Below are 26,905 nucleotides of genomic sequence, written 5' to 3' on the forward strand. Positions count from 1 at the left end.
AACACTACCAATGAATACAGTCTTGCAGCCCTCCACGTGCGGCCCTGTCTTGTGTTCTAACTCGCTGTTTAAACCTTGCAATCTATTAGACCAATGAAAGCCTGTGTTATAATTGGCTGGTATTATATTGCATCCGGTTTGCTAAATGCTAAACTACATATCGTTTTTATAAACTTTATTAAGAAAAACCGGAATCATTACGATAGTTACATTATATGAATTGGAATTACTACGTATAAAATGTATCTCACACATGTAAGATTGGTTATGTCCTAATTACATTTTCACTAAAAACGAGTTAACTGACGTATAATAACGTCAATGTTAAAATACTACAGACGAGTTATTTACCTAAAATAGTAGACTATTTACTTAGTACTAGGTTTTTGACATTCGACAATTTAATTTACATATATAATGTCATGTTTTAATTGGCGTTAATTACCCTGAACCATAATTTCTGTCGAAAAAGCTGGTGTTTAAAAGTTTAAGTTAGTGGGAATGTCCATACATCGGTCAAGCGTTTGCCACTGTAAACCGAAAAGACATCATTAAAAAAGTTATGAATATGCAGTCACGCCTTCTGTGTCCAGTTCACACCCACACTTACATACTTACATACAGGTCGTTATAAGTGGCTGCTTCAAGGGCTGTGATGCACCCAACATTTGAGAGGACTGGGAGCCACCGGGAATGCCATGCAGCTCAATTCAAGTCTAAAGCCACTTTTATTAATGCTTTGGATAACTGGGCTCTGCCCAGCAGCATGTAGAGCGAAACCGGTTAGCTGCAGGCTATGGGCTGAACCTCAACTGCCTGGTCTGTCCATGAATGGTGATTTTGTGATTGGAGGAATTTTCTCTATTCATTTCTATACGAAATCGGAGCAGAACACGTACACCAGCCTGCCACCACAACCACAGTGTTCTGGGAGGTCTGTCTGTGTGTCTGGAAGGGGTATCATAAACTATACACGGCATTAGGATATCACATAAATTAGAATTCTAATTATTTTATCATATGTTATTTACTCGTAGTGGTGGTGTTAAATAAAAGTACCACAAATTGAAAATGTACATTTTCTTTTAAATGTATGTTTCGTCTCCAAACAGCATGGACTTCAGAGAGCTGCGCTTCGCCCGTGCCATGGAGTTCACCATCCACGAGATCAACAACAGAACAGATCTCCTGCCAGGAATCACATTAGGCTACCAGATACACGACTCATGCTCTGCCGTGCCGATGGCTATTAAACTTGGATTTCAATTTGCTAATGGCATTGAACCAGTTTTCAATAACACTGAGTCATGTGTACAGTCCGCAGCTGCAGCCGTACCAGCTCTAGTAGGAGACTCTCCTTCCACCCCCTCAATCAGCATGGCCAGAATGCTTGGTCTTTTTCGAATCCCACAGGTGAATACGGTAGTCTCTAGCGTAGTATCACGTATCTATAACTGTGTGTATTTGCTGATCAGAGTAGGCCTTTCACGGTTCTTTTCCTTTTCCACTCTGCATTACAGGTGAGTCCTTATGCAACCTGCGCGTGTCTAAGTGATAAGCGTCAGTATCCTGCCTTCTTCAGGACTATACCTAGTGACCACCACCAAGCGGCTGCCCTAGCAAGAATGGTGAAATACTTTGGCTGGACATGGATTGGGGCAGTGCGCAGTGACTCAGACTATGGGAATAATGGAATGGCGTCGTTTCTAAAGGCTGCGCAAGAGGAGGGGATCTGCGTGGAGTACTCGGAGGCCTACTACAGGACACAACCGCGCAGCAAACTGGAGAGAGTGGCTAATGTCATCCGCAGATCCACAGCTCGGGTAGTAGTAGCGTTTCTTGCTTCGGGAGACATGAGGTTTCTGCTAGAGGAACTTGCAAGAGAACCGCCGCCTCCCCTTCAGTGGATAGGCAGTGAAACATGGATCACGGATCCAGAATTTTTGAAATTCAACATGTGCGCTGGGGCAGTGGGTTTTGGAATCCCCCAGTCAGTGATTCCAGGTCTTCGTGAGTTTCTTCTAGACCTAACTCTAGACCAAGCACTGAAATCACCCCTCCTAACGGAGTTTTGGCAGCGCTCGTTCAGCTGTAGCCTAAAAGGGCATATCGGTTTCTCTGAGGGCGCGCGGGAATGTGATGGCAGTGAGGACGTCCGCGCGCTGCAGAACCCGTATACAGACACGTCGCAGCTGCGCATCACTAACATGGTGTACAAAGCCACGTATGCTATAGCGCATGCCATCCACGGTATTATTTGTAATGAGACACAATGCGACAAGACCACTAAATTCGCCTCATGGCAGGTACAAAACTGCTTACCAGTTTCCCCAGATTACATGTTCAATTGATAGTTGTGCATATGAATATATCTATATTATTTTGTTTTAATATAAAGCACTTCTGTGGACTGTGAGTCTTTCTAGAGAGGGCGCACAGATCCACGACTTTATGAAACTATTTGTGCCGCTTTAGATACTCAACCAACTTAAGAAAGTGAACTTCACAACAAAGAATGGTTATCGAGTCACGTTTGATTCCAATGGAGATCCTGTGGCTGTATATGAGCTCTTAAACTGGCAAGTCAAGAGAGATGGCAGTTTGAATTTTGTGACAGTGGGCCACTATGACTCGTCCAAACCAAGAGGCCAGGAGTTCAGCATTAGCAGACCTATCAACTGGGTGGGAGGGCAGACAGCGGTACAGTACAATAATCTTTGAATTCATGGCAGGAGTTGACAAAACTCCAAACCAAAATGACCACAGCATTAGACCATGTATTGTTTTCTGATAGCAAACATCTAATTATGTTTTTTCTTTTAGGTGCCATTGTCTGTTTGCAGTGAGAGCTGTCCTCCTGGGACAAGGAAAGCAGTGCAGAAAGGAAAACCAGTATGCTGCTATGACTGCATACCTTGCGCAGAAGGAGAAATAAGTAACAAGACAGGTTCTGTCTCACAATACATAATTCTGAATTAAGATTTCACCACACTCATTTTTCATTTGGATCTCAATCTATACTGGTCAGTGTTCACTCTGTGGCCACAATAGACCTTTCCACGCAGATAAAAAAAAATAATAGAACAAACAAAAAAAAAACTTGTATGTATACGATTGTATACATGGTGGATGGTGGGGGTTGTATTTGGAAGTCAATACTTCTGCTGGTGAAACTTAGTCTAGTATATTGATTTCCTTACTAGGTTGCAATGAAGCAAGGCTGTAGCCAAGAGCATTGGGAAGGAACCAAATTAAAGCAACACTCTACGTTTTTCACTACAATGATTGACACTTTACTGAGACTTCATATAAATATAAATAACTAAACATTAATGCTAGTTGATTATGCCTGTAACTTTTGTTGGATGCTGCATAGATGTGTGGCTAGTTAACCATTATATAATTATGATAATTATTAGAATTATGACCTATTTTCACCAAAATTGTTTAATTTCACTTCACACAGTTACTGACACTTTTTAGTAAAATACAGTATTATATCTTTCCACAATAATCCAGTGCTGACATTAATGTTACTTCATTTCATACAAGTCAAAGATGTTAGCTAGCTACATAGACTTTGCAGAATAATGTGGGTGGTACAGTGTTAAGAATAAGTGCCACATCAGCAACAGATGGAGAGATTATTTTTATTAATTTATTTTTTACATCAATAATATTGACAATTTCTGTATATCCCAATAGGTATTGTTAGTACAGCATTGCAATAAGTTATTTATTGTGAGAACTTTTGTCTGTTCCTATAGGGTTCTGAACCATAAAGAATCTACAGTTTATTTTCTTGATTGGTTAATGATACTGTAATGTATAGTCACAATTTTGAGATCAACCTAGATGCTGACTTTGCTTTGCTGACTTTTTAGACTCTTTGGATTGTGAGCGTTGTCCTCCTGAGTTCTGGCCCAACAGCAATCAAGACAGCTGCCTGCCCAAGCCTGTGGAGTTCTTGTCCTGGGATGACACTCTGAGCATCATCCTGACAGCATTCTCTGTCGCTGGGGCTTTCATGGCTGTGTCTGTGGCGGCTGTCTTCTACAAAAACAGAAGTTCTCCTATTGTTCGAGCTAACAACTCTGAGCTGAGCTTTCTGCTGCTCTTCTCACTGACTCTGTGTTTCCTCTGTTCACTTACTTTCATTGGTCGACCCTCAGAGTGGTCCTGTATGCTGCGCCACACAGCTTTTGGGATCACTTTCGTCCTCTGCATCTCCTGTGTTCTGGGGAAAACAATAGTGGTGTTAATGGCCTTCAGGGCAACACTTCCAGGCAGTAATGTCATGAAATGGTTTGGGCCTCCACAGCAGAGACTCAGTGTTCTTGCATTCACTCTCATACAGATACTTATCTGCATCCTTTGGCTCAAAATATCCCCTCCTTTTCCCTTCAAAAATTTTAAACACTACAAGGAAAGAATCATCTTGGAATGTGGGTTGGGTTCAGCAATAGGTTTCTGGGCTGTTTTGGGATATATAGGATTTTTAGCCTTTTTGTGTTTTGTTTTAGCTTTTCTGGCTCGGAAGCTTCCTGATAACTTCAATGAAGCCAAATTCATCACATTCAGCATGCTCATATTCTGTGCTGTCTGGATAACCTTTATCCCAGCTTATGTCAGCTCTCCTGGAAAGTTCACTGTAGCTGTAGAGATATTTGCTATTTTGGCCTCAAGTTTTGGTTTGATTATTTGCATTTTTGCCCCAAAGTGTTTCATTATTGTTTTTCGGCCAGAACAGAATACCAAGAAACATCTTATGGGCAAAGTACCATCTAAAGCACTTTGAAACCCTAAAGGAAGTAGCAAAAGAAACATGAAGGCTTTTCATCTTATGTTAAATATGCCTTATCATGATGAATACAATAATATATAGTTCTATAGACTATATAGATACATCGTTGAAATCATCTTTTTATGTTTGCATTTGAATTATTATTGTTCTGCTTAATATTATTTGTTTCATATATTGCATTGGTTCTATACTATGAGGTATTGTTGAACTAACAAAAACTATCTCTGCATGTGTTTGTGATTTCCTGTACCTCTTTGTTCCTTTGAAGTTTCTAGGAAACCAGTAAATAGATAAACTGTAGTTACATCCAACTCCCTTCATGTGCCTTAAAGAATCGACCCAACTAGTCTACAAGCATTAATTTTATTTTATTTAAGGTTAATTTTTTCAACAACACCAGCATAACAAAAAATAAGATCTGTCTTCTTTTTACCAACCTACCAGATAATTAAACAGAACCCTTCAGGGGATTCAGAAAGGTCCTATTTTAATCTGTTACTTATATAAACCCATCATTTCTATAGTTTATTTCAAATATGCTTTCAGATAGTTTTAGTAGAAACATGCAATTTTTAATGATCAGTGTGGTATTACCCATAGTTCATCCCTTACTTGTCCTTGTTTGGCTTTTTATAAATTAGATCCACCTATGATTCCTCACTTTCCAGGGCAATTATGTGAACACCACTGTATAATTTATTTAATTCTGTGTCTATGTAAACACTGTTATGCAAAAGCCTCATATCTCCAAAATTTCAACTTTATGGGATTTATAAGACAAGGCAAAACCTTCAAAAATGAAAATAGATCAAATGAAAATTTGAGAAATATAGATATATTGTAAAACCTTCTAGTGCTTTGTCTACTTGGAATGGCAAATGTGATAACATACATGGTAACTCAGAACTGGCAATGGGTACCCACTGTGGTTAATTTTAAACAAGGTAGCACCTTGTAGCAAGGTGTTCACCTGGTCCACTTGGAACAAGAGGAAGAGTTACAAACGACCCTGTTTGTTGTATATTATGCTGTTGTCTTATTTTGTTGTCTTTATTTCTATCGCTGTATTTGGTCAATAAAAAATGGGCTGTTGGGCTGTTTTCTAACGTATGCAGTAGCAGATTTGTCAAGGTAAATACCAATGCGCTGGAATGACAGTAAAATATATGGCTTGGAGAGCCGTTCAAAAAAAGGCATACGAACAAAATGGCCGCAGTGGCCTTTCGCGGTATTAATTCGTATACTTTTTTGTGCGTTGTATTATTAGACTAAAATATTCTCTAATATAACAAAAAAACACATGTCGATTTATTTGGTTTATTATGTCAAAGATATATATATATATATATATATATATATATATATATATATGTTTGTTTGTTTTAAATATAAATGTGCTGTTGCCCTGCACAGAACCAGCTCGCCAGTGAGTTTTTAAATGATCAGCAGCGGCCTTTTTTGTTTTGGGGATCAAACTCTACATGAACTTCAAGCTAAGCATCTAGTGAGCTACACATTGGTTAGAATACACTTAAACTATGAACGAATTTAAGTATTGCATCAAATCCGTACAGTTTCAGAAACGCTCAGAATTTTAAGAATGTTTTAAGGACGTTTTTGAGAATGTTTAATTCCGAGGTTACGAAGTATTTAGGGTTACGAACCTTTATGAAACTTAACATCTGCCATCAACTTAACAATACTTTATTAAGGTACCAAGATTAAAAACTATTGAAGTCATTCTAGCAGGACAGTAACCTATGTGGTCTGACGGTGGACCAGCAGTGATCAAATGTCTGGGAGGTGTTGACCATATGAGAGCAGATGCTTGCTATCGAGGGAGCAAAACCATACACGATTACTGAAAATTAATAAAATGTTAAGTATAGTTCAGTACATTTCAAGCAATAGCAACTTAATCAGAAATTGAAGAACAATGGAACTGTTTATGAGTCTCATGAATTGAAAAAGACAAGTCAAGTCAAGTCAAGTCAAGTGGGTTTTATTGTCATTTCAACTACATACAGAGTACACAGTGAAACGAAACAACGTTCCTCCAGGACCATGGTGCAACTTAGACAAAGGGAAGGTAAAATGTTTAGTAAGTAATTGTTTTATATTTTTAAGTAAAAATAGTTGTTACAACTATTTGAACAACAAATTATGGTTTGCTTAAGTGAAAAAGTAGAATAGTTTTTCTTACTAATAGTATTCTTACTAATAAATGTTTGTGTTGACGTTAGAAAATAATTTCCATGTAATTGTTTTCTTAAACTGCAAAATAGGATAAACGGCTTAAATTGCTGCTAAATAAAACCCTGCAGATAAGAAATACACAATAAAAAGTTGGTCATTTACGTTACACATGCAGCCACGCCTCTTGTGTCCAGTTCACACCTACTTACATACAAGGTGCTATGCGGTGGCTATTTAAAGAAAGGTGATGCCACAACCGTTTCTGGAAGTCTGGAAGTCACCTAGAATGCAGCTCTCTTCAAGTGTGATGTCATTTGTGTCAATGCTGTGGTTGACTGGACTTAATCCAGCAGCATGTAAAGATAATACAGTCAGCTGCAAGCTGTGGGCTGAGCCTCAGTTGCCTGGTCTTTCTATGAATGGAGATTTTGTGATTGGAGGGATTTTCTCTATTCATTACTACACGAGATCAGAGCAGATCACTTACACCAGTCTGCCACCACAGCCACAGTGTTCTGGGAGGTCTGTCTGTGTGTCTGGAGAGGGCACCAGAAACGGCGTTATATATAAAATTATATTTATGATTAATTTAGATTAAGCATTTATTTTTTGATTAATTACTTATTGTGCTAATGTATCTGAAAATGTCAAGTGAAATATTATGTCAATTTCCTTTAAGATCTTTTTATTAAGTGTGTTTAATAACATGCATATTTTAAAATGTATCTTTCGCTCTCTGATACTTTCTCTAAACAGCATGGACTTCAGAGAAATGCGCTTCGCCCGTGCCATGGAGTTCACCATCCAGGAAATCAACAACAGAACAGATCTCCTGCCAGGAATCACATTAGGCTACCAGATACACGATTCCTGCACTGCTGTGCCGATGGCCATCAAAGTTGCATTTCAGTTTGCTAATGGCATAGAGACAGATTTCAATGACTCTGAGTCATGTTTACAGTCCGCAGCTGCAGCTGTCCCAGCTCTAGTAGGGGAGTCTTCTTCCACCCCCTCAATTAGTATGGCCAGAATGTTGGGTCTCTTTCGAATCCCACAGGTGAATGTTGTATTCTTCAGCACGTCATGAAAATAGATTGAGAAGACTCGAATACTAAGGCTATTAAAATGTGCATTTTGAGGTACCCTTGTCTTTACTGACTGAATTGCAGGTGAGCCCCTTCGCAACCTGCGCATGTCTCAGTGATAAGCGTCAGTATCCTGCCTTCTTCAGGACCGTTCCTAGTGACCATCACCAAGCAGCCGCCCTAGCAAGAATGGTCAAGCACTTTGGCTGGACGTGGATTGGGGCAGTGCGCAGTGACTCAGACTATGGGAATAATGGAATGGCTTCGTTTCTAAAGGCTGCGCAAGAGGAGGGGATCTGCGTGGAGTACTCGGAGGCCTACTACAGGACACAACCGCGCAGCAAACTGGAGAGAGTGGCTAATGTCATCCGCAGAGCTACGGCTCGGGTAGTGGTAGCGTTTGTTGCCTCAGGTGATATGAAATTCCTGCTGGAGGAACTGGCAAGAAAACCGCCTCCTCCCCTTCAGTGGATAGGCAGTGAAACTTGGATCACCGATACAGATTTTTTAAAGTTTAACATGTGCGCTGGGGCAGTGGGTTTTGGAATCCCTCGGTCAGTGATTCCAGGTCTTCGTGAGTTTCTTCTAGACCTAACTCCAGCCCAAGCTCTGGAATCACCCCTCTTAACAGAGTTTTGGGAGCGCTCGTTTAGTTGTAGCCTAAGAGGGAAGAGTGGATTCTCTAAGAGCGCGCGGGAATGTAATGGCAGCGAGGACATCCGCGCGCTACAAAATCAGTATACAGATACGTCGCAGTTGCGCATCACTAACATGGTGTACAAAGCCACGTATGCTATAGCGCATGCCATCCACGGTATTATTTGTAATGATACACAATGCGACAAGACCAAGAAATTCTCCCCATGGCAGGTATTAAACATTTAATTCGAAACAAGTTTAATTCATGAATAAAAAATATTTTATGCATTTCTAGGCGCTGAAATAAGAACAAATGGCAAGTTGTTAGTTATGAGAATTATCATATGTACATCATTTTACTATGATGAAACGTTTTGTGGGATGTGAGTTGCACTGTCTTTCTAAAGAAGACACAGTTCTCTAACTGTTTATAAAACTATATTTTCCGTTGCAGATTTTTAACGCACTCAAGAAAGTGAACTTCACAACAAAGAATGGTTATCGGGTCACATTTGACTCCAATGGAGATCCTGTGGCTGTTTATGACCTCTTAAACTGGCAAGTTAAGAGCGATGGTAGTTTGGATTTTGTGACGGTGGGCCACTATGATTCGTCCAAATCAAGAGGCCAGGAATTCAGCATGAGCAGACCAATCAACTGGGTCGGGGGACAGACAGAGGTACAGTAAAATAATCTTAGAAAACTAGACAGGAGTTCTGCAAAGTTCCAACCCTAGATGAACACAGCACTGGATGGTGTAGTGTTTTCTGCAATATCAAAACCTTGATCATATTGCCAATTTAATCATCAATTAAATTAATTTAAATATTATCAAATGGTTTTCCTATAGGTGCCTGTGTCTGTGTGTAGTGAAAGCTGCCCTCCTGGGACAAGGAAAGCAATGCAGAAAGGAAAGCCCATCTGCTGCTATGACTGCATACCTTGTGCAGAAGGAGAAATCAGTAACAAGACAGGTTTTGTATTAAAATAAATAATTCAGAAGATTTTACCACGCTCATTGTTCACATAGTTCTATTTTTGTCAGTGTTTAATTTGCAGTTGTCAGTTGTTTAATTTGATGTAGAGTAGAAGCATATAAGTCGGTGGTTGGTGTGGCGCAACAGATAACACCACTACCTGCCACTGAGCTACCACACTACGTGGGAGACTGGGGTTCGATTCCCGGGCTGGGTGACTGTGCTGCGCTACACCAATAAGAGTCCTTGGGCAAGACTCCTAACACTACACTGACCCACCTCTGTAATACGAGTAACCTTGTAAGTCGCTCTGGATAAGAGCGTCTGCTAAATGCCATAAATGTAAATGTAATGCAGCATATCCTTCAAAAATTTAATAATTATTTTTATTATTCTAAAGTTATCAATGCCAATAGAACAAATTTAAATATTGGAAACCATTTTATGCTCTGGGCTCACAGCATTTTTTTCACGGGACATTGCTTTTCTGACTTTTTAGACTCTTTGGACTGTTTGCACTGTCCCCCTGAATTCTGGCCCAACACCAAGCGAGACAGCTGCCTCCCCAAGCCTGTGGAGTTCCTGTCCTGGGATGACACTCTGAGCATCATCCTCACAGTGTTCTCTGTTGCTGGGGCCTTCATGGCTGTATGCGTGGCTGCAGTCTTTTACAAACACAGAACTTCTCCCATCGTCCGAGCTAACAACTCTGAGCTGAGCTTTCTGCTGCTCTTCTCACTGACTCTGTGTTTCCTCTGTTCACTTACTTTCATTGGTCGACCCTCAGAGTGGTCCTGTATGCTGCGCCACACAGCGTTTGGGATCACCTTCGTCCTCTGCATCTCCTGTGTTCTGGGGAAAACAATAGTGGTGTTAATGGCCTTCAGGGCGACACTTCCAGGCAGTAATGTCATGAAATGGTTTGGGCCTCCACAGCAGAGACTCAGTGTTCTTGCTTTCACTCTCATACAGGTCCTCATCTGTGTGCTTTGGTTAAAAATATCTCCTCCATTACCCTTTAAAAATGTAAAGCACTACAAAGAAAGGATAATCTTAGAATGTGGGTTAGGTTCTGCAATAGGATTTTGGGCTGTTCTTGGTTACATAGGGTTTTTAGCCTTTTTGTGTTTTGTTTTAGCTTTTCTGGCTCGGAAGCTTCCTGATAACTTCAATGAAGCCAAATTCATCACATTCAGCATGCTCATATTCTGTGCTGTCTGGATCACCTTCATCCCAGCTTATGTCAGCTCTCCTGGAAAGTTCACTGTAGCTGTAGAGATATTTGCTATTCTGGCATCAAGTTTTGGCTTGATTATTTGCATTTTTGCTCCAAAGTGTTTTATAATTGTTTTTCGGCCAGAACAGAATACCAAGAAACATCTTATGGTTAAAGTACCATCTAAGGCTATTTGAAACCATTAAAGCAATAGCAACATAAAGGCCATTCACCTCATCTAAAGTAGGCTGAGTTATAATGAGGGTTTGAAATATATGGTACATTAACCTTATAAATACACAGCTGTATTTTATGTTTGTACTTCTCAAGTTGCATTTACTCTTGATTAATCATATCATATTCACTGCAGTACTAGTAAAAGGTATTTTGTAAAATTTCTGATTGTCCTATATTGTAGAATTTTGTGTCATATTTTGTGAAGTGTAGTTTCATAGCATCACATATCCATGATGTGTCCTTCTTTCTGGTCTCTTTTATGTTATTTAATTTGTTTACAAAATTGTAGTGATTTGATTTTTGGACTATAGTCGAACTATAAAAAATATGTTTACATGTTTGCTTGATCTATCTGTCTGTTCTGCTGAAGTTTTTGGGAAATCTCTAAATAAACAGACTGTGGAACCTGATGGAACCTCCAATTCCATGAGGCCCATTTGCATTAAAGAGCACTTACATGCATTCCATCGCCATGAAATTCAGTTAGACTACAAGCACAAATGCTAGTTTACTGAAAGTTTGATTGACCAGCATAACACAAGGACAAAAAGTAATGTAAATATTTAAATCTATTTATCTTGGAATTTTGAAAATCATCAGTGTCAATGTGAATTTGTGAGCTACATTATATTATTAATACTTTTATGTTCCAAATGAATATTTGCTGGAGATAACAAGGCCTGAAACTCTGCAGCACTGCCTCTTTATTTATTTTAACACTTCAACCCACCAGAGACACAAAAATACAAACATCATGGCTAACATCCAAGACATAACCACACCTCCTGTGTCCAAACACACACCCACAGTAACTTACTGGGCAAACATACATAGCAAGATGAATATTTAAAGACAGACACTCTGACCTTAAGATAGCTAGAAACTACTGAGTATGCCATGCAGCTCACTTTAAGTCTGATGCCTTTTGTACAAATGCTGTGGATGACTGGGTTCTGCCCAGCAGCATGCACAGCTAACCCGGTCAGCTGCAAGTTGTGGGCTGAACCTCAGCTGCCTGGTCTTTCTATGAAGGGTGATTTTGTGATTGGAGGGATTTTCTCTATTCATTACTACACCAGATCAGAGCAGAACACCTACACCAGGCTTCCACTACAGCCACAGTGCTCTGGGAGGTCTGTCTGTGAGTGTAGAGTGAGGAATAGGGGATTCTGATAGAAATACAGAAAAATTGTAGTTATAACTTAAATTGTTTTCCAGATTTCTGACTGCCATGTGCTACTTATTGTGTTACTAACACAAGAAAATCTGACTTGTTCTAACGGTTTTTTTTCTGTCTTGCTATTTCTAAACAGTATGGATTTTAGGGAGCTGCGTTACGCCCGTGCCATGGAGTTCACCATCCACGAGATCAACAACAGAACAGATCTCCTTCCAGGAATCACCTTAGGTTACCAGATACATGACTCGTGCGCTGCCGTGCCCATGGCCATCAAAGTTGCATTTCAATTCACAAACGGCGTGAAGCCAGTATTTAATGTCACTGATTCCTGCCCAAAATCTGGAACTGCGGCTGTACCAGCTCTGGTAGGGGAGTCTGCTTCCACCCCGTCAATTAGCATGGCCAGAATACTGGGTCTGTTTGGAATTCCACAGGTGAATATTTTTGTCTACAAAACGTACTATACTATCAAAAATGTCCCTGTTTGTGAAAATGTTTTATTGTATTTAATATTGACCTAAAAAAGACTAAAACGGTTTAATAATAACTGAAGACCATCCATAAAAATGTGGTGAAACTATTCTTTAAAACAAATCGTCTTTCAAACAAATTGTTATTTACCGTTATTAATTTTACTAACAGGTTAGCAACTACGCAACCTGCGCATGTCTCAGTGATAAGCGTCAGTATCCTGCCTTCTTCAGGACCGTTCCTAGTGACCACCACCAAGCGGCCGCGCTGGCCAGAATGGTCAAGCACTTTGGCTGGACATGGATTGGGGCAGTGCGCAGTGACTCAGACTATGGGAATAATGGAATGGCGTCGTTTCTAAAGGCTGCGCAAGAGGAGGGGATCTGCGTGGAGTACTCGGAGGCCTACTACAGGACACAACCGCGCAGCAAACTGGAGAGAGTGGCTAATGTCATCCGCAGATCAACAGCTCGGGTCATAGTAGCGTTTCTTGCTTCAGGAGAAATGAGAGCTCTGTTGGAGGAACTGGTAAAACTTCCACCGCCTCCTCTTCAATGGATAGGCAGTGAAACGTGGATTATAGATCCAGAATTTCTGCGCTTTAACATGTGCGCTGGGGCAGTGGGTTTTGGGGTCCCCCGATCAGTGATTCCAGGTCTTCGTGAGTTTCTTCTAGACATAACCCCAGCCCAAGCATTTAAAACGCCTCTGTTAACGGAGTTTTGGGAGCGCTCGTTCAGCTGCAGTCTTAAAGGGCAGACTGGCTCCACTGAGGGCGTGCGGGAATGTGATGGCAGCGAGGATATTCGTGCGCTGCAGAACCCGTACACAGACACGTCGCAGCTGCGCATCACTAACATGGTGTACAAAGCCACGTATGCTATAGCGCATGCCATCCACGGTGTCATTTGTAATGGTACACAATGCGACAAGACCATCAAATTCGCCCCATGGCAGGTACTCCTATATTTTAAAAACAGCTAATTGCTTACAACATATTTTAGTATTGCACTCAAATGACAAATTTTAAATATTTGTGTCACTGCAGATACTCGAGCAGCTCAAACGTGTGAACTTCACAACAAAGAATGGCTACCGTGTCACCTTTGATTCCAATGGAGATCCTGTGGCTGTCTATGAGCTCATAAACTGGCAGGTTAGGGGAGATGGCACAATAGATTTTGTCACAGTTGGCCATTATGACTCATCAAAACCAAGAGGCCAGGAGTTTAGTATCAATAGACCTATCAGCTGGGTTGGAGGACAAACAGAGGTACAGTACAGAAATCCTTATATTATCTGAAGGCAATGCAGGCTAGAACAATAGCACTCTGCTACTCTGCAAATAGATAATTTGCACCTGTCTAATGTTTTTTTTATTACAGGTGCCAAAATCTGTGTGTAGTGAGAGTTGTCCCCTGGGCACCAGGAAGGCCATGCAGAAAGGAAAACCCATCTGCTGCTATGACTGCATATCATGTGCAGAAGGAGAGATCAGCAACAAGACAGGTTGTGTTTCACAGCAAATTATGATGACTGGAGAGCCTACCATCCGTTTTTCAATTGGCTTGGTGTTCAATCTTTTCCAATGTCTATATCTCATCCTTATTTCTTTTGACTTTGCTTCTCTAAACTCTTAGATTCTTTAGATTGTGTGCATTGCCCTCCTGAGTTCTGGCCCAACGCCAACCGAGACAGTTGCCTACTCAAACCTGTGGAGTTCCTGTCCTGGGATGACACTCTTAGCATCATCCTGACAGCATTCTCTGTTGCTGGGGCCTTTGTGGCTGTGTGCATTGCTGCTATCTTCTACAAACACAGAACTTCCCCCATCGTCAGAGCCAACAACTCTGAGCTGAGCTTTCTGCTGCTCTTCTCACTGGCTCTGTGTTTCCTCTGTTCACTTACTTTCATTGGTCAGCCCTCAGAGTGGTCCTGTATGCTGCGCCACACTGCTTTTGGCATTACCTTCGTCCTCTGCATCTCCTGTGTTCTGGGGAAAACAATAGTGGTGTTAATGGCCTTCAGGGCGACACTCCCAGGCAGTAATGTCATGAAATGGTTTGGGCCTCCACAGCAGAGACTCAGTGTTCTTGCTTTCACTCTTGTTCAGGTCCTCATTTGTATTCTCTGGTTAACAATATCCCCTCCGTTCCCCTTCAGAAATTTAAAGCACTACAAGGAAAGAATAATCCTGGAATGTGGTTTAGGATCAGCAATAGGTTTCTGGGCTGTGCTGGGTTATATAGGATTTTTAGCTTTTTTGTGTTTTGTTTTAGCTTTTCTGGCTCGGAAGCTTCCTGATAACTTCAATGAAGCCAAATTCATCACATTCAGCATGCTCATATTCTGTGCAGTCTGGATCACCTTCATCCCAGCTTATGTCAGCTCTCCTGGAAAGTTCACTGTAGCTGTAGAGATATTTGCTATTCTGGCCTCAAGCTTTGGTTTAATTATTTGTATTTTTGCTCCAAAGTGTTTCATAATCATGTTTAGGCCAGAACAGAATACCAAAAAACACATTATGGGTAAAGTACCATCTAAGGCTCTTTGAGTCCCTTAAGGCATGAGCAAAAGTAATATAGAAATGTATCCCCTGCTGATTCATTGTTATGTTAATAAACTATAATAAATCATCATACAACTTTAGACATGGTAATTAGCAATCTGTGTTTGTTTGTTTGTATATGTGTTTGTTTTCTGTTAGTTTGTTTGTTTTTTGTATTGTGTTACGCTATATACAACAATAAGATCCACAACACAGTGAAATACCAAACAATAGGCAGAAATAGAGCTTATGCTCTTTTCGAGCTAGCTCATTCAATGATTTCAGGTCTTCTTTTGGCAGTATAAATAATTAATAATAAAATAAATTATGGGTAGAGTTTTACTGTCCCCTGGCTGTGCTTGTGGATAAGTGTCTGTTTTCAGTTCTACCCAGAAACAGCCATAAAGCAACAACATTGGAATACAGAAGTTTGTTTTGTGTGGAGTCTTTGTGCTTTTTTGAATGTGCCACCTATGACATTGGCCCAGATTAATGAGGAGGTTGGCTGCCACAGTCAAATTCTAAAGAGAAAAAACATAGCATCATTATGTCCATCACACAGGTACATATCTGTCTTCTACAAAATATCCAGAACATGTACAAATGAACTCAGAAATAACCATCTTCAAAAGATCACAAAGAAATCATGAAATGGGAGTCTTGCATAGGGCAAAGTACTGCATAGTACTGCAAAGTACCTCAGAGTACTGCAAAGTACCTCCATGTGTTTTGATGCTTCTGGGAATTGGTTAATGTCACTAATGCCTTAATACAAACAACATTCACAAGAACTGAAGGCCTCAGATGGGTTATAGGGATTTAACTAATAGAGACTATGAAAGCATTTCGAATGACCTGGGTGTACATCAATTCACCATTTTACAAACTGTCTTTAAATGGACACAATTCAGGTCCATTGGTAATTTCTCTAGGAGTGGGTGTTCTGTTGAGGTCACTCCAAGAGAACAACAGGCAAAGGTGAGAAAGAACCATTAGTTAACAGCACATGACATATAATGCAATTGTCTGAAAAGCATTTTGCCCAGTTTTTTCCATTTGTAGTTTTACAGGGCTTGCACACAAGCTCTCTCTTGTTAACAATTCCATGTGGTTTAGACGTCGCCTGTGCATCTCTTTCTCCAGTTTGTTTTCCAACAAAAGCTTAAGATTTCTAACATGACAAACAAAAGTCACAGTTCCCACAAAAAGGACAAAGCATGGTTTTACATTACACTGTCTGGTTTGCCGTTTGCAAATTAGTTTTGGTGTTTGTGAAACACCTGAAAAAACATGAAAGTTTTTTTCTTTTGTAATCTGTTTTGCCCTCTTTCAGCCACAGATCTAATTAAATAAAACCAAACTTGGGATCAACAATTTATGTCCACCAAAAATACTGTAAATGCTTATTTACTTTCTAAAAACATTCCAGGAGAAATAAGGCCTGCAGTTACAACAGCTTCAACCCATATTTGCGATAATGGCACACAATACCTTAGAGCAATGACATAACAAAATGTGGTCATTCAGGTGATTAACCTGAATACACAATCAAACCTCCTGTGTCCAATTCACACCCACAGTTACTTTCAGGACATCCCAGCAGGGTAAATATTTAAAGAACAGTGAGACAGTCATATTGGCCTTCAAAGTGCAAGGAGCCACTGATCACGCCATGCAGCTCACTTCAAGTCTGATGATAGTTGTGTCGATGCTGTGGATGACTGGAATCAGCCCAGCAACATGTGGAACTAATCTGGTCAGCTGTAGGCTGTGGGCTGAGCCTCAATCTCCTGGTCTTTCTATGAATGGAAATATTATAATCGGAGGGATTTTCTCCATTCATAACTATATAAGATTAGAACAGCACAACTACACCACACAGCCACTGCAGCTACAATGTTCTGGGAGGTCTGTGTTTGTGAAGGAGCTATTCAGATACAACTAATGAGGAATTGTATAAATATATTTTTGCTGTTTTTCCCAGGGACATGTTGCTTATATTTGTTGTACTGATGACATCTTACGAATTCTAAATATTTGTTTCTGTTTCTTATTTTCTTTAAACAGCATAGACTTCAGAGAACTACACTTCGCCCGTGCCATGGAGTTCGCCATTCATGAGATAAACAACAGAACAGATCTCCTGCCAGGATACACGTTAGGCTACGCGATACACGACTCGTGCGGTGCCGTACTGATGGCCATCAAAGTCGCGTTTAAGTTAGCAAATGGTGTGGAGCCAGTTTTCAATGTCTCTGATTCCTGTTCAAAATCTGGAACTGCGGCTGTACCAGCTGTTGTAGGGGAATCTGGCTCCACACCGTCAATGAGCATGGCCAGAATACTGGGTCTTTTTGGAATTCCACAGGTGAATATTGTAGCCTTTTAACGTGGTATCAATCTGACAAGATCTACACTGTATCAGCAATTTACGTTATGTGATTCTTTATATGTATATGTGACTGAAGACTCATATCATAAGAAATCTAGGAAAACTGTTAATACTGAATATCAGGCTACTAACGGTCGTTTCTACTTTTTATACTTACTGAATAACAGGTGAGTCACTTCGCAACCTGCGCGTGTCTCAGTGATAAGCGTGAGTATCCTGCCTTCTTCAGGACCATACCTAGTGACCACCACCAAGCGGCTGCCCTAGCAAGAATGGTGAAATACTTTGGCTGGACGTGGATTGGGGCAGTGCGCAGTGACTCAGACTATGGGAATAATGGAATGGCGTCGTTTCTAAAGGCTGCGCAAGAGGAGGGGATCTGCGTGGAGTACTCGGAGGCCTACTACAGGACACAACCGCGCAGCAAACTGGAGAAAGTTGCAAACATCATCCGCAGATCAACAGCTCGGGTAATAGTAGCGTTTCTTGCTGCAGGTGACATGAGGTTTCTGCTGGAGGAACTCGCAAGACAACCGCTACCTCCCCTTCAGTGGATAGGCAGTGAAACGTGGATATCCCATCCAGAATTTCTGCGCTTTAACATGTGCGCTGGGGCAGTGGGTTTTGGGGTCCCCCAGTCAGTGATTCCAGGTCTTCGTGAGTTTCTTCTAGATCTAACTCCAGCCCAAGCTCTGAAATCGCCCTGGTTAACGGAGTTTTGGGAGCGCTCGTTCAGCTGTAGTCTTAAAGGGCAGGTGGGCACCTCTGCGGGCGTGCGGGAATGTGATGGCAGCGAGGATATCCGTGCTCTGCAGAACCCGTACACAGACACGTCGCAGCTGCGCATCAGTAACATGGTGTACAAAGCCACGTATGCTATAGCGCATGCCATCCACGGTGTCATCTGTAATGAAACACAATGCGACCGAACCATTACACTTTCACCATTGCAGGTATAAAACTGCTTCATTCCAACCAGTTTAAGTAATACACCATGGGCTAATAATTGTACCGCTAAAAACAGCGTAGACCTCAAAATAATTGGTTTGGACATTGTTGAACAGGTCAGCGGACATTGTGATTGTGGATGATTAACAAATCAGCGTTCAAAACATTAAGCTGGTCTACGTTGTTTTTTGTTTTTTTAGTATTTTAGCAATATTATATTAATTAATAAATATAACAATAATAGTGTTTTTTTATCAGTTAAGTACATTTATTTTTGTGCATTAATGTTGAAGCAATGCATTTAGCTAATTATGAATATTCCGGTTGTGGCCTACAGTTGAACTGATAATGTTTATGATGTTTGCTTATGCAGATACTCAACCAGCTCAAGAAATTAAACTTCACAACAAAGAATGGTTATCGTGTCACATTCGATTCCAGAGGAGATCCTGTGGCTGTATATGAGCTCATAAACTGGCAGTTTAAGAAAGATGGTACTTTGGACTTCATGACAGTGGGCCACTACGACTCATCCAAACCAAGGGGCCAGGAGTTCAGTATAGGCAGAGCAATCAGCTGGATGGGAGAACAGGCAGAGGTGCAGCCAAAAACATAGCCACTCATTAAATAAGATAAAATTACTGAAATATTTTTTCATATCAAATAACATGAAGGATTTTTCCAATGTTTATTATACAGGTGCCAGTGTCTTTGTGTACTAAGAGCTGTCCCCTGGGCACCAGGAAGGCTGTACAGAAAGGGAAGCCTATTTGCTGCTATGATTGCATACCATGTGCAGAAGGAGAGATCAGTAACAAAACAGGTTGTGTATAACAGTACATAATTCTGATTGAAGATTTTACCACCATTGTTTTTTAGTCTATAATTCATTTTTAGGCTCTTGATTCAAATTCCAAAATAACATTTCAAATGTTAATGACGCCATCTATGAAAATTATGAAAAAGTACTTATCGTTACTCACCAAGCCTTTTACTGTGTAACTTGTGTGAGTAACTACTATAAAACTACTGCATATGTGCTGTTTTTGTGAAGCCTTGTAGTCTAATTACATGGCTCTAACATTATTTCTTAGACTCTTTGGATTGTGTGCATTGCCCTCCTGAGTTCTGGCCCAATGAAAGACGAGACAGCTGCCTCCCTAAACCTGTGGAGTTCCTTTCCTGGGACGACACTCTGAGTATCATCCTTACAGTGTTCTCTGTTGCTGGAGCCACTGTAGCTTTGTCTGTAGCTGCTGTCTTCTACAAACACAGAACTTCCCCCATTGTCCGAGCCAACAACTCTGAGCTGAGCTTCCTGCTGCTCTTCTCTCTGACTCTGTGTTTCCTCTGTTCTCTTACTTTCATCGGTCAGCCTTCCCAGTGGTCCTGTATGCTGCGGCACACAGCTTTTGGCATTACCTTCGTCCTCTGCATCTCCTGTGTTCTGGGGAAAACAATAGTGGTGTTAATGGCCTTCAGGGCGACACTTCCAGGCAGTAATGTCATGAAATGGTTTGGGCCTCCACAGCAGAGACTCAGTGTTCTAGCTTTCACTCTTATTCAGGTCCTCATTTGTATTCTCTGGTTAACAATATCCCCTCCGTTCCCCTTCAGAAATTTTAAACACTACAAGGAAAGAATTATCCTGGAGTGTCGTTTAGGGTCAGCTGTAGGTTTCTGGGCTGTTTTGGGTTATATAGGATTTTTAGCTTTTTTGTGTTTTGTTTTAGCTTTTCTGGCTCGGAAGCTTCCTGATAACTTTAATGAAGCTAAATTCATCACATTCAGCATGCTCATATTCTGTGCAGTCTGGATCACCTTTATCCCAGCTTATGTCAGCTCTCCTGGAAAGTTCACTGTAGCTGTAGAGATATTTGCTATTCTGGCCTCCAGTTTTGGTTTGATTATTTGCATTTTTGCTCCAAAGTGTTTCATAATTGTTTTTCGTCCAGAGAAGAATACCAAGAAACAACTTATGGGTAAAGAACCATCTAAGGCTCTGTGACAAGCTCATATAAGTGGCAAATTAGCACAGATGTTTAGCACCTGCTGATTTATGGTTAGGTTCACATCATATTCCAAACGCATCTTTGTTTTACATTGTTTTAAGGTACAAAGTGTAAATTTCACACGTGAATGATTTTTTTAAAAGATTCTTTCACATGTACCACTACTGATAACACAATAGAAATTAACACCTAATATATCAACATTACATTTAAAAATATAAAAATGTAAACCCTATATAATAATCTGCTTTTCCCAATGCCAGTCATATTTAGTTTTTAGGATAATTTATTGGTAATAAAGAAGCTGTATGCAATATCAAACAAGTAATAGAGCTTTTGATCCCAAAGTGCCACTATATTACATGTCCAATATCACATAATTACCAGAATTACTTTAATAAGATTAAAATAATACAACTAGTGCCAGAATAGACTGAAATACTAAATCAAAACAATAATAATAGAAACAGAGCACATGCCATATGCCTATTCACAACTGGCACATTCCTGTCCATGTGTTCTTTTGACAGTTGTATGATATAATATATATATATAATATATATTGTATATATATTATATATTATATAATATTTCACCATGAATAATGAAAAAACATAAATTAAACAAAATAACCATGAAATTCAAATGTTGTTGTTTATTCTACTTTCACAGGATAACTCTATTACAGTTGTTTATAAACACACATACATCTAATTTCTTTAACTTATCTGAAATATCTGAGAAGAGATTTACTGACCCCTGGCTGCAGAGTTGGTGGAAAACAGGCATTATTGTGTTTAGTGCTGTCCAAATAAGAAAAGCTATTGCAACATTAAATGTATGAAAACCATGTTATGGGGAGCCTCTGTGCTTCTCTATGTCCTCATGAAACTGGGTGTTTTGTAGAGCAGAGCACCCTGAAACCTGCAAAAACCTTTACCCAGAAACATGTTCATTGAAAGCCTGAGCAAGACCATCTGAATGTTCCATACTGCTTATTGGGAAATGTTTTTTTGGACAGAAGCAACAAAAGTGGAGCTTTTTACCACAAATACACAATGCTATGTTTTTGAGGGAGCTTCATTGTTTGTGTTGCTGATTCAGCACCTGGAAAACCTTGTAATAACTGAAGAAACAATTAATTCCTTTGATGTGTATCAAAAGGTGTTTTACAACATTTTACAGCACAATGGAGGCCACATGTGACCTTAAACTGAACATTAGGTGACACAACAAAACAGTATCAAAGCTAACAAGTAAATAACTTAAAGAATAGCTAAAAAGGAATATTTGTGTATTGGATAGGCCAAGTCCTCTTAACCTTGTTTTGATGCTGTGACATGACCAGAAGGCATCCCTGCACAAAAGGAGATCCCAGAAATATTGATGAACTAAAACACATTAGCAGGGAAGAATATTCCAGAGTTCAGTTCAATGAATTCAGAAACTGACACATTACAAATGATTTTATGACATCCCGTCCTAAATACACAGGCATGAATATGCAACATCACATGAACATTGCTGTGGTTCCTATGTGCTTTTCAGTAAGACCACTCACATTTTATAGTAAAATTGAGAAAGGAAAGTTTTACCAACCTACTTGTACCACACTGTAAAGGCAGACTGCATGGACATATCATGTGCTTCTACATTGGAGAAGCTGTTTCAATAACTCAGCTCACCATTCTACAATATATGCTGCATGTAGCTTATCATTCAAAGTAGTCATTCAAAGTAAAGGACATCTCTTGCACCATGAAGAGCATATATGGATGCATGTCAGAGTGGCATTCTTTACTAAAACACTTCACAGGCTGTCTATCTTTAGGGGGAAATAGACATTGACATATAGGGGTTAATGACAGTGAATCTAGTTAACTAAATGTCAAACCCAACTTCATCAGAAAATATTTATAGTTTATCCTTAGGAATAATATTTGGGTCTAACCTTTTTTAATCTCCACTGATTCTACTGACTGAGAAGCACAGCCAGAGATTAACCTATGTTTGATGGGCCTGCTTTCTGTCCCAATCCCTTATAAGCTTTGGAGCCAAAGTTGAAATGCAGGTGCCAGCCAGAAGAGGGGAGAGTAAAAAGACAAAAATTATTCTTGCAATCCATTGGGTCCTGAAATAGAATACTGTTCAGCTGGAGTGTTCAGGAACGAGATGGTTAGGAAAGCAGGATGCAAATTGCAACATACACCTTGGAGAGGTCCCAATTGCAGAGACTCAGGCTCAGTGGGCATGTATGTGCTTTGAGACCTGTTGATCTCAGATCCTGCTTTTTCATACCTTTAAATCAAAGTGGGCCAATGATTAAAATGTGCAAATTGTGTGGATATTACTAATTTATGAAGTCAACATATTGATTAAACTGAATCTTTGTTTATAAATATTTTGGTTTTACTTTTATTGCTACAAAACATAAACGATCAGATGTGGTGAATCAGAACTGAAATTAGGATGTGCTTGTAATCAATATGAAACAAAATTAGTATAAATACTGATTCATGCTCTGATGTGTCCTAGAAACTATGGGGTCTACAGTTACTAAGGCTTTAATCAATGTTACAATTATATTATTATAATTATAACACATTGCTGCAAAATCCTGCAAAAAAGGATGGCCATTATAATTCACATAAATACACAATCAGACAAACCTCCTGTGCCCAAAACACACCCACACCTACGTTCAGGACATGATAGCAGGGAGGATATTTAAAGCACAGTGAAACAGCCATCCTGGCCTTCACAGTGCCGGGAGCCCCTGAGCACGCCATGCAGCTCACTTCAAGTCTGCTGCCACTGGTGTCAATACTGTGGATGACTGGGATCTGTCCAGCAGCATGTAAAACTAATTTGGACAGCTGCAGACTGTTGGCTGAGCCTCAATCACCTGGTCTTTCTATGAATGGGGATTTTGTGATTGGAGGGATTTTCTCCATTCATAGCTATTTGAGATTAGAGCCGAACACCTACACCACACAGCCACTGCAGCTACAGTGTTCTGGGAGGTCGGTCTGTGTGTGTAGATGGAGACAAATGTACAACTAATGAAAATTATGTAACCATGTTTTTGTTTGTTTGTCTGTTTAATTGTTTGCAGTCATAAACAAATGTTGTGATAATAACACCTGGAAACTTAAGAATAAGAAATTGTGATTTTGTTATATGGGTTTCTCTGTTTCTAATTGTCTCTAAACAGTATGGACTCTAGAGAACTGCGCTTTGCCCGCGCCATGGAATTCGCCATCCACGAGATCAACAACAGAACAGATCTCCTGCCGGGAATCACGTTAGGATACCAGATACACGACTCATGCGCTGCCGTGCCGATGGCCATCAAAGTTACATTTCAATTAGCCAATGGTGTGGAGGCAGTTTTCACTGAATCTGATTCCTGTTCAAAATATGGAGCTGCGGCTGTAACTGCTGTCATAGGGGAGTCTGGATCCACCCCGTCAATTAGCATGGCCAGAATACTGGGTCTTTTTCGAATTCCACAGGTGAATATCAGGCTACTGCATGGCATATATATTTGTACATGTATATAACATTTTAAATCCAATATCCCGAAATAACAGCTAGTAAAACGTTAAAACGTAATACCACGCTTCTAACGGCCCTTTTCCCCTTTTTGACAGGTGAGTCCTTACGCAACCTGCGCGTGTCTAAGTGATAAGCGTCAGTATCCTGCCTTCTTCAGGACCATACCTAGTGACCACCACCAAGCGGCTGCCCTAGCAAGAATGGTGAAATACTTTGGCTGGACGTGGATTGGGGCAGTGCGCAGTGACTCAGACTATGGGAATAATGGAATGGCGTCGTTTCTAAAGGCTGCGCAAGAGGAGGGGATCTGCGTGGAGTACTCGGAGGCCTACTACAGGACACAACCGCGCAGCAAACTGGAGAGAGTGGCTAATGTCATCCGCAGATCAACAGCTCGGGTAATAGTAGCGTTTCTTGCTTCGGGAGACATGAGAATCCTCCTGGAAGAACTGGTGCGAAACCCACCGCCTCCTCTTCAGTGGATAGGCAGTGAAACTTGGATCACCGATCCAGAATTTCTGCGCTTTAACATGTGCGCTGGGGCAGTGGGTTTTGGGGTCCCCCGGTCAGAGATTCCAGGTCTTCGTGAGTTTCTTCTAGACCTAACTCCAGTCCAAGCTCTGAAATCGCCCTGGTTAACGGAGTTTTGGGAGCGCTCGTTCAGCTGTACCCTAAAAGGGCAGACTGGCTCCACTGAGGGCGTGCGGGAATGTGATGGCAGCGAGGATATCCGTGCGCTGCAGAACCCGTACACAGACACGTCGCAGCTGCGCATCACTAACATGGTGTACAAAGCCACGTATGCTATAGCGCATGCCATCCACGGTATTATTTGCAATGATACACAATGCGATCAGACCACCAAATTCTCTCCATGGCAGGTATTAAGTGCTTACTTTCTAATACACCTGAAACCTTTTGGTGGCATTTGAACAGTGTGCTAGTTAACTAAATGTCAAACCCAACTTCATCAGAAAGTATTTATAGTCTTTCCTCAGGTATAATCAGGTCTAACCTTTTGAATCTTCACTGATTTGTTTACTCTATGTATGCTACTGCAGATACTTGACCAGTTCAAGAAAGTGAACTTCACTTTGAAGAATGGGTTTCAGGTAACGTTCGATTCCAGAGGAGATCCGGTGGCTGCTTATGAACTAATTAACTGGCAGTTTAAGAAAAATGGTGCCATGGATTTTGTGACAGTGGGCCACTATGACTCGTCCAAACCTAAAGGCCAGGAATTTAGTATGAGCAGGACTATCAACTGGCTGGGGGGACAGACTGAGGTAATGTACAAGTGTTCCTGTTTCCACCATCCCAGTTCAGTTCACAAAGTGAAATTTATGTCATTAAATGAACTGTTACATGTTACTGTTACAAGATTTTTTTTTATTAATATTTTTGTTTTTTTAGGTGCCAGTGTCTGTGTGCAGTGAGAGCTGTCCTCGGGGCACCAGAAAGGCTGTACAGAAAGGAAAGCCCATCTGCTGCTATGACTGTATACCATGTGCAGAAGGAGAGATCAGTAACAAGACAGGTTCTGTATCACAGTATAAAATTCTGAATTAAGATTTTACCACCAAATATTCTAAATCTACATAATAAAAATGTGTGTGCAGCAGAATCACTGGAGATGCCACAAACTGCTCTTAATTTCTAACATTACAGATGGCCTTATATCCTAATTATGTTATATTATAATTCTAAAATCTCTTTGTTACATCTCAGACTCTTTAGATTGTGTGAATTGCCCTTCTGAGCTCTGGCCCAACGAAAGGCGAGACAGCTGCCTCCCCAAACCTGTGGAGTACCTTTCCTGGGACGACACTCTGAGCATCATCCTGACAACGTTTTCTATCACTGGGGCCTTTGTGGCTGTGTCTGTGGCTGCTGTCTTCTACAAACACAGAACTTCCCCCATCGTCCGAGCCAACAACTCAGAGCTGAGCTTCCTGCTGCTCTTCTCACTGACTCTGTGTTTCCTCTGTTCACTTACTTTCATCGGTCAGCCCTCTGAGTGGTCCTGTATGCTGCGCCACACTGCTTTTGGCATTACCTTCGTCCTCTGCATCTCCTGTGTTCTGGGGAAAACAATAGTGGTGTTAATGGCCTTCAGGGCGACACTTCCAGGCAGTAATGTCATGAAATGGTTTGGGCCTCCACAGCAGAGACTCAGTGTTCTTGCTTTCACTCTTGTTCAGGTCCTCATTTGTATTCTCTGGTTAACAATATCCCCTCCATTCCCCTTCAGAAATTTTAAGCTCTACAAGGAAAGAATAATCCTGGAGTGTCGTTTGGGGTCAGCGGTGGGTTTCTGGGTTGTGCTTGGTTACATAGGATTTTTAGCTTTTTTGTGTTTTGTTTTAGCTTTTCTGGCCCGGAAGCTTCCTGATAACTTCAATGAAGCCAAATTCATCACATTCAGCATGCTCATATTCTGTGCTGTCTGGATCACCTTCATCCCAGCTTACGTTAGCTCTCCTGGAAAGTTCACTGTAGCTGTAGAGATTTTTGCTATCCTGGCCTCAAGTTTTGGTTTGATTATTTGCATTTTTGCTCCAAAGTGTTTCATAATTGTTTTTCGTCCAGAGAAGAATACCAAGAAACATCTTATGAGTAAAGAACCCTCTAAAGCTCTGTGA

At 40.7% G+C, this 26,905-nt stretch overlaps 5 protein-coding genes across 7 annotated transcripts; all 5 read left to right on the forward strand.

Annotated features, from left to right (window-relative positions):
• The first annotated feature begins 698 nt into the window (after nt 1–698).
• On the forward strand, nt 699–4,798 carry LOC140575069 (extracellular calcium-sensing receptor-like). Of its 2 annotated transcripts, none has more exons than XM_072695204.1 (6): nt 699–934; nt 1,113–1,413; nt 1,521–2,306; nt 2,476–2,700; nt 2,824–2,947; nt 3,885–4,798. In XM_072695204.1, exons 1-6 carry the CDS (start codon nt 699–701, stop codon nt 4,796–4,798), a joined length of 2,586 nt encoding a protein of 861 aa, XP_072551305.1. The 2 variants fall into 2 exon arrangements, with proteins under 2 accessions (XP_072551305.1, XP_072551306.1); XM_072695205.1 differs by having other exon boundaries at nt 816–946.
• A 2,488-nt stretch (nt 4,799–7,286) lies between these two features.
• LOC140574716 (extracellular calcium-sensing receptor-like) lies at nt 7,287–11,114 on the forward strand. Of its 2 annotated transcripts, none has more exons than XM_072694639.1 (6): nt 7,287–7,522; nt 7,757–8,057; nt 8,170–8,955; nt 9,179–9,403; nt 9,575–9,698; nt 10,201–11,114. In XM_072694639.1, the coding sequence occupies exons 1-6, from the start codon at nt 7,287–7,289 to the stop codon at nt 11,112–11,114; spliced, it is 2,586 nt and encodes an 861-aa protein (XP_072550740.1). The 2 variants fall into 2 exon arrangements, with proteins under 2 accessions (XP_072550740.1, XP_072550741.1); XM_072694640.1 differs by having other exon boundaries at nt 7,398–7,534.
• Nucleotides 11,115–12,051: 937 nt separating this feature from the next.
• Nucleotides 12,052–15,359, forward strand: LOC140574776 (extracellular calcium-sensing receptor-like). The gene is made up of 6 exons (XM_072694741.1): nt 12,052–12,287; nt 12,468–12,768; nt 12,977–13,762; nt 13,854–14,078; nt 14,191–14,314; nt 14,446–15,359. The coding sequence occupies exons 1-6, from the start codon at nt 12,052–12,054 to the stop codon at nt 15,357–15,359; spliced, it is 2,586 nt and encodes an 861-aa protein (XP_072550842.1).
• Nucleotides 15,360–17,025: 1,666 nt separating this feature from the next.
• LOC140574739 (extracellular calcium-sensing receptor-like) lies at nt 17,026–20,701 on the forward strand. The gene is made up of 6 exons (XM_072694674.1): nt 17,026–17,261; nt 17,421–17,721; nt 17,913–18,698; nt 19,067–19,291; nt 19,393–19,516; nt 19,788–20,701. Exons 1-6 carry the CDS (start codon nt 17,026–17,028, stop codon nt 20,699–20,701), a joined length of 2,586 nt encoding a protein of 861 aa, XP_072550775.1.
• A 2,791-nt stretch (nt 20,702–23,492) lies between these two features.
• Nucleotides 23,493–26,905, forward strand: LOC140575119 (extracellular calcium-sensing receptor-like). The gene is made up of 6 exons (XM_072695287.1): nt 23,493–23,728; nt 23,920–24,220; nt 24,359–25,144; nt 25,325–25,549; nt 25,677–25,800; nt 25,992–26,905. The coding sequence occupies exons 1-6, from the start codon at nt 23,493–23,495 to the stop codon at nt 26,903–26,905; spliced, it is 2,586 nt and encodes an 861-aa protein (XP_072551388.1).

Source organism: Salminus brasiliensis, chromosome 13, assembly GCF_030463535.1.
Source record: "Salminus brasiliensis chromosome 13, fSalBra1.hap2, whole genome shotgun sequence".
NCBI lineage: Eukaryota > Metazoa > Chordata > Actinopteri > Characiformes > Bryconidae > Salminus > Salminus brasiliensis.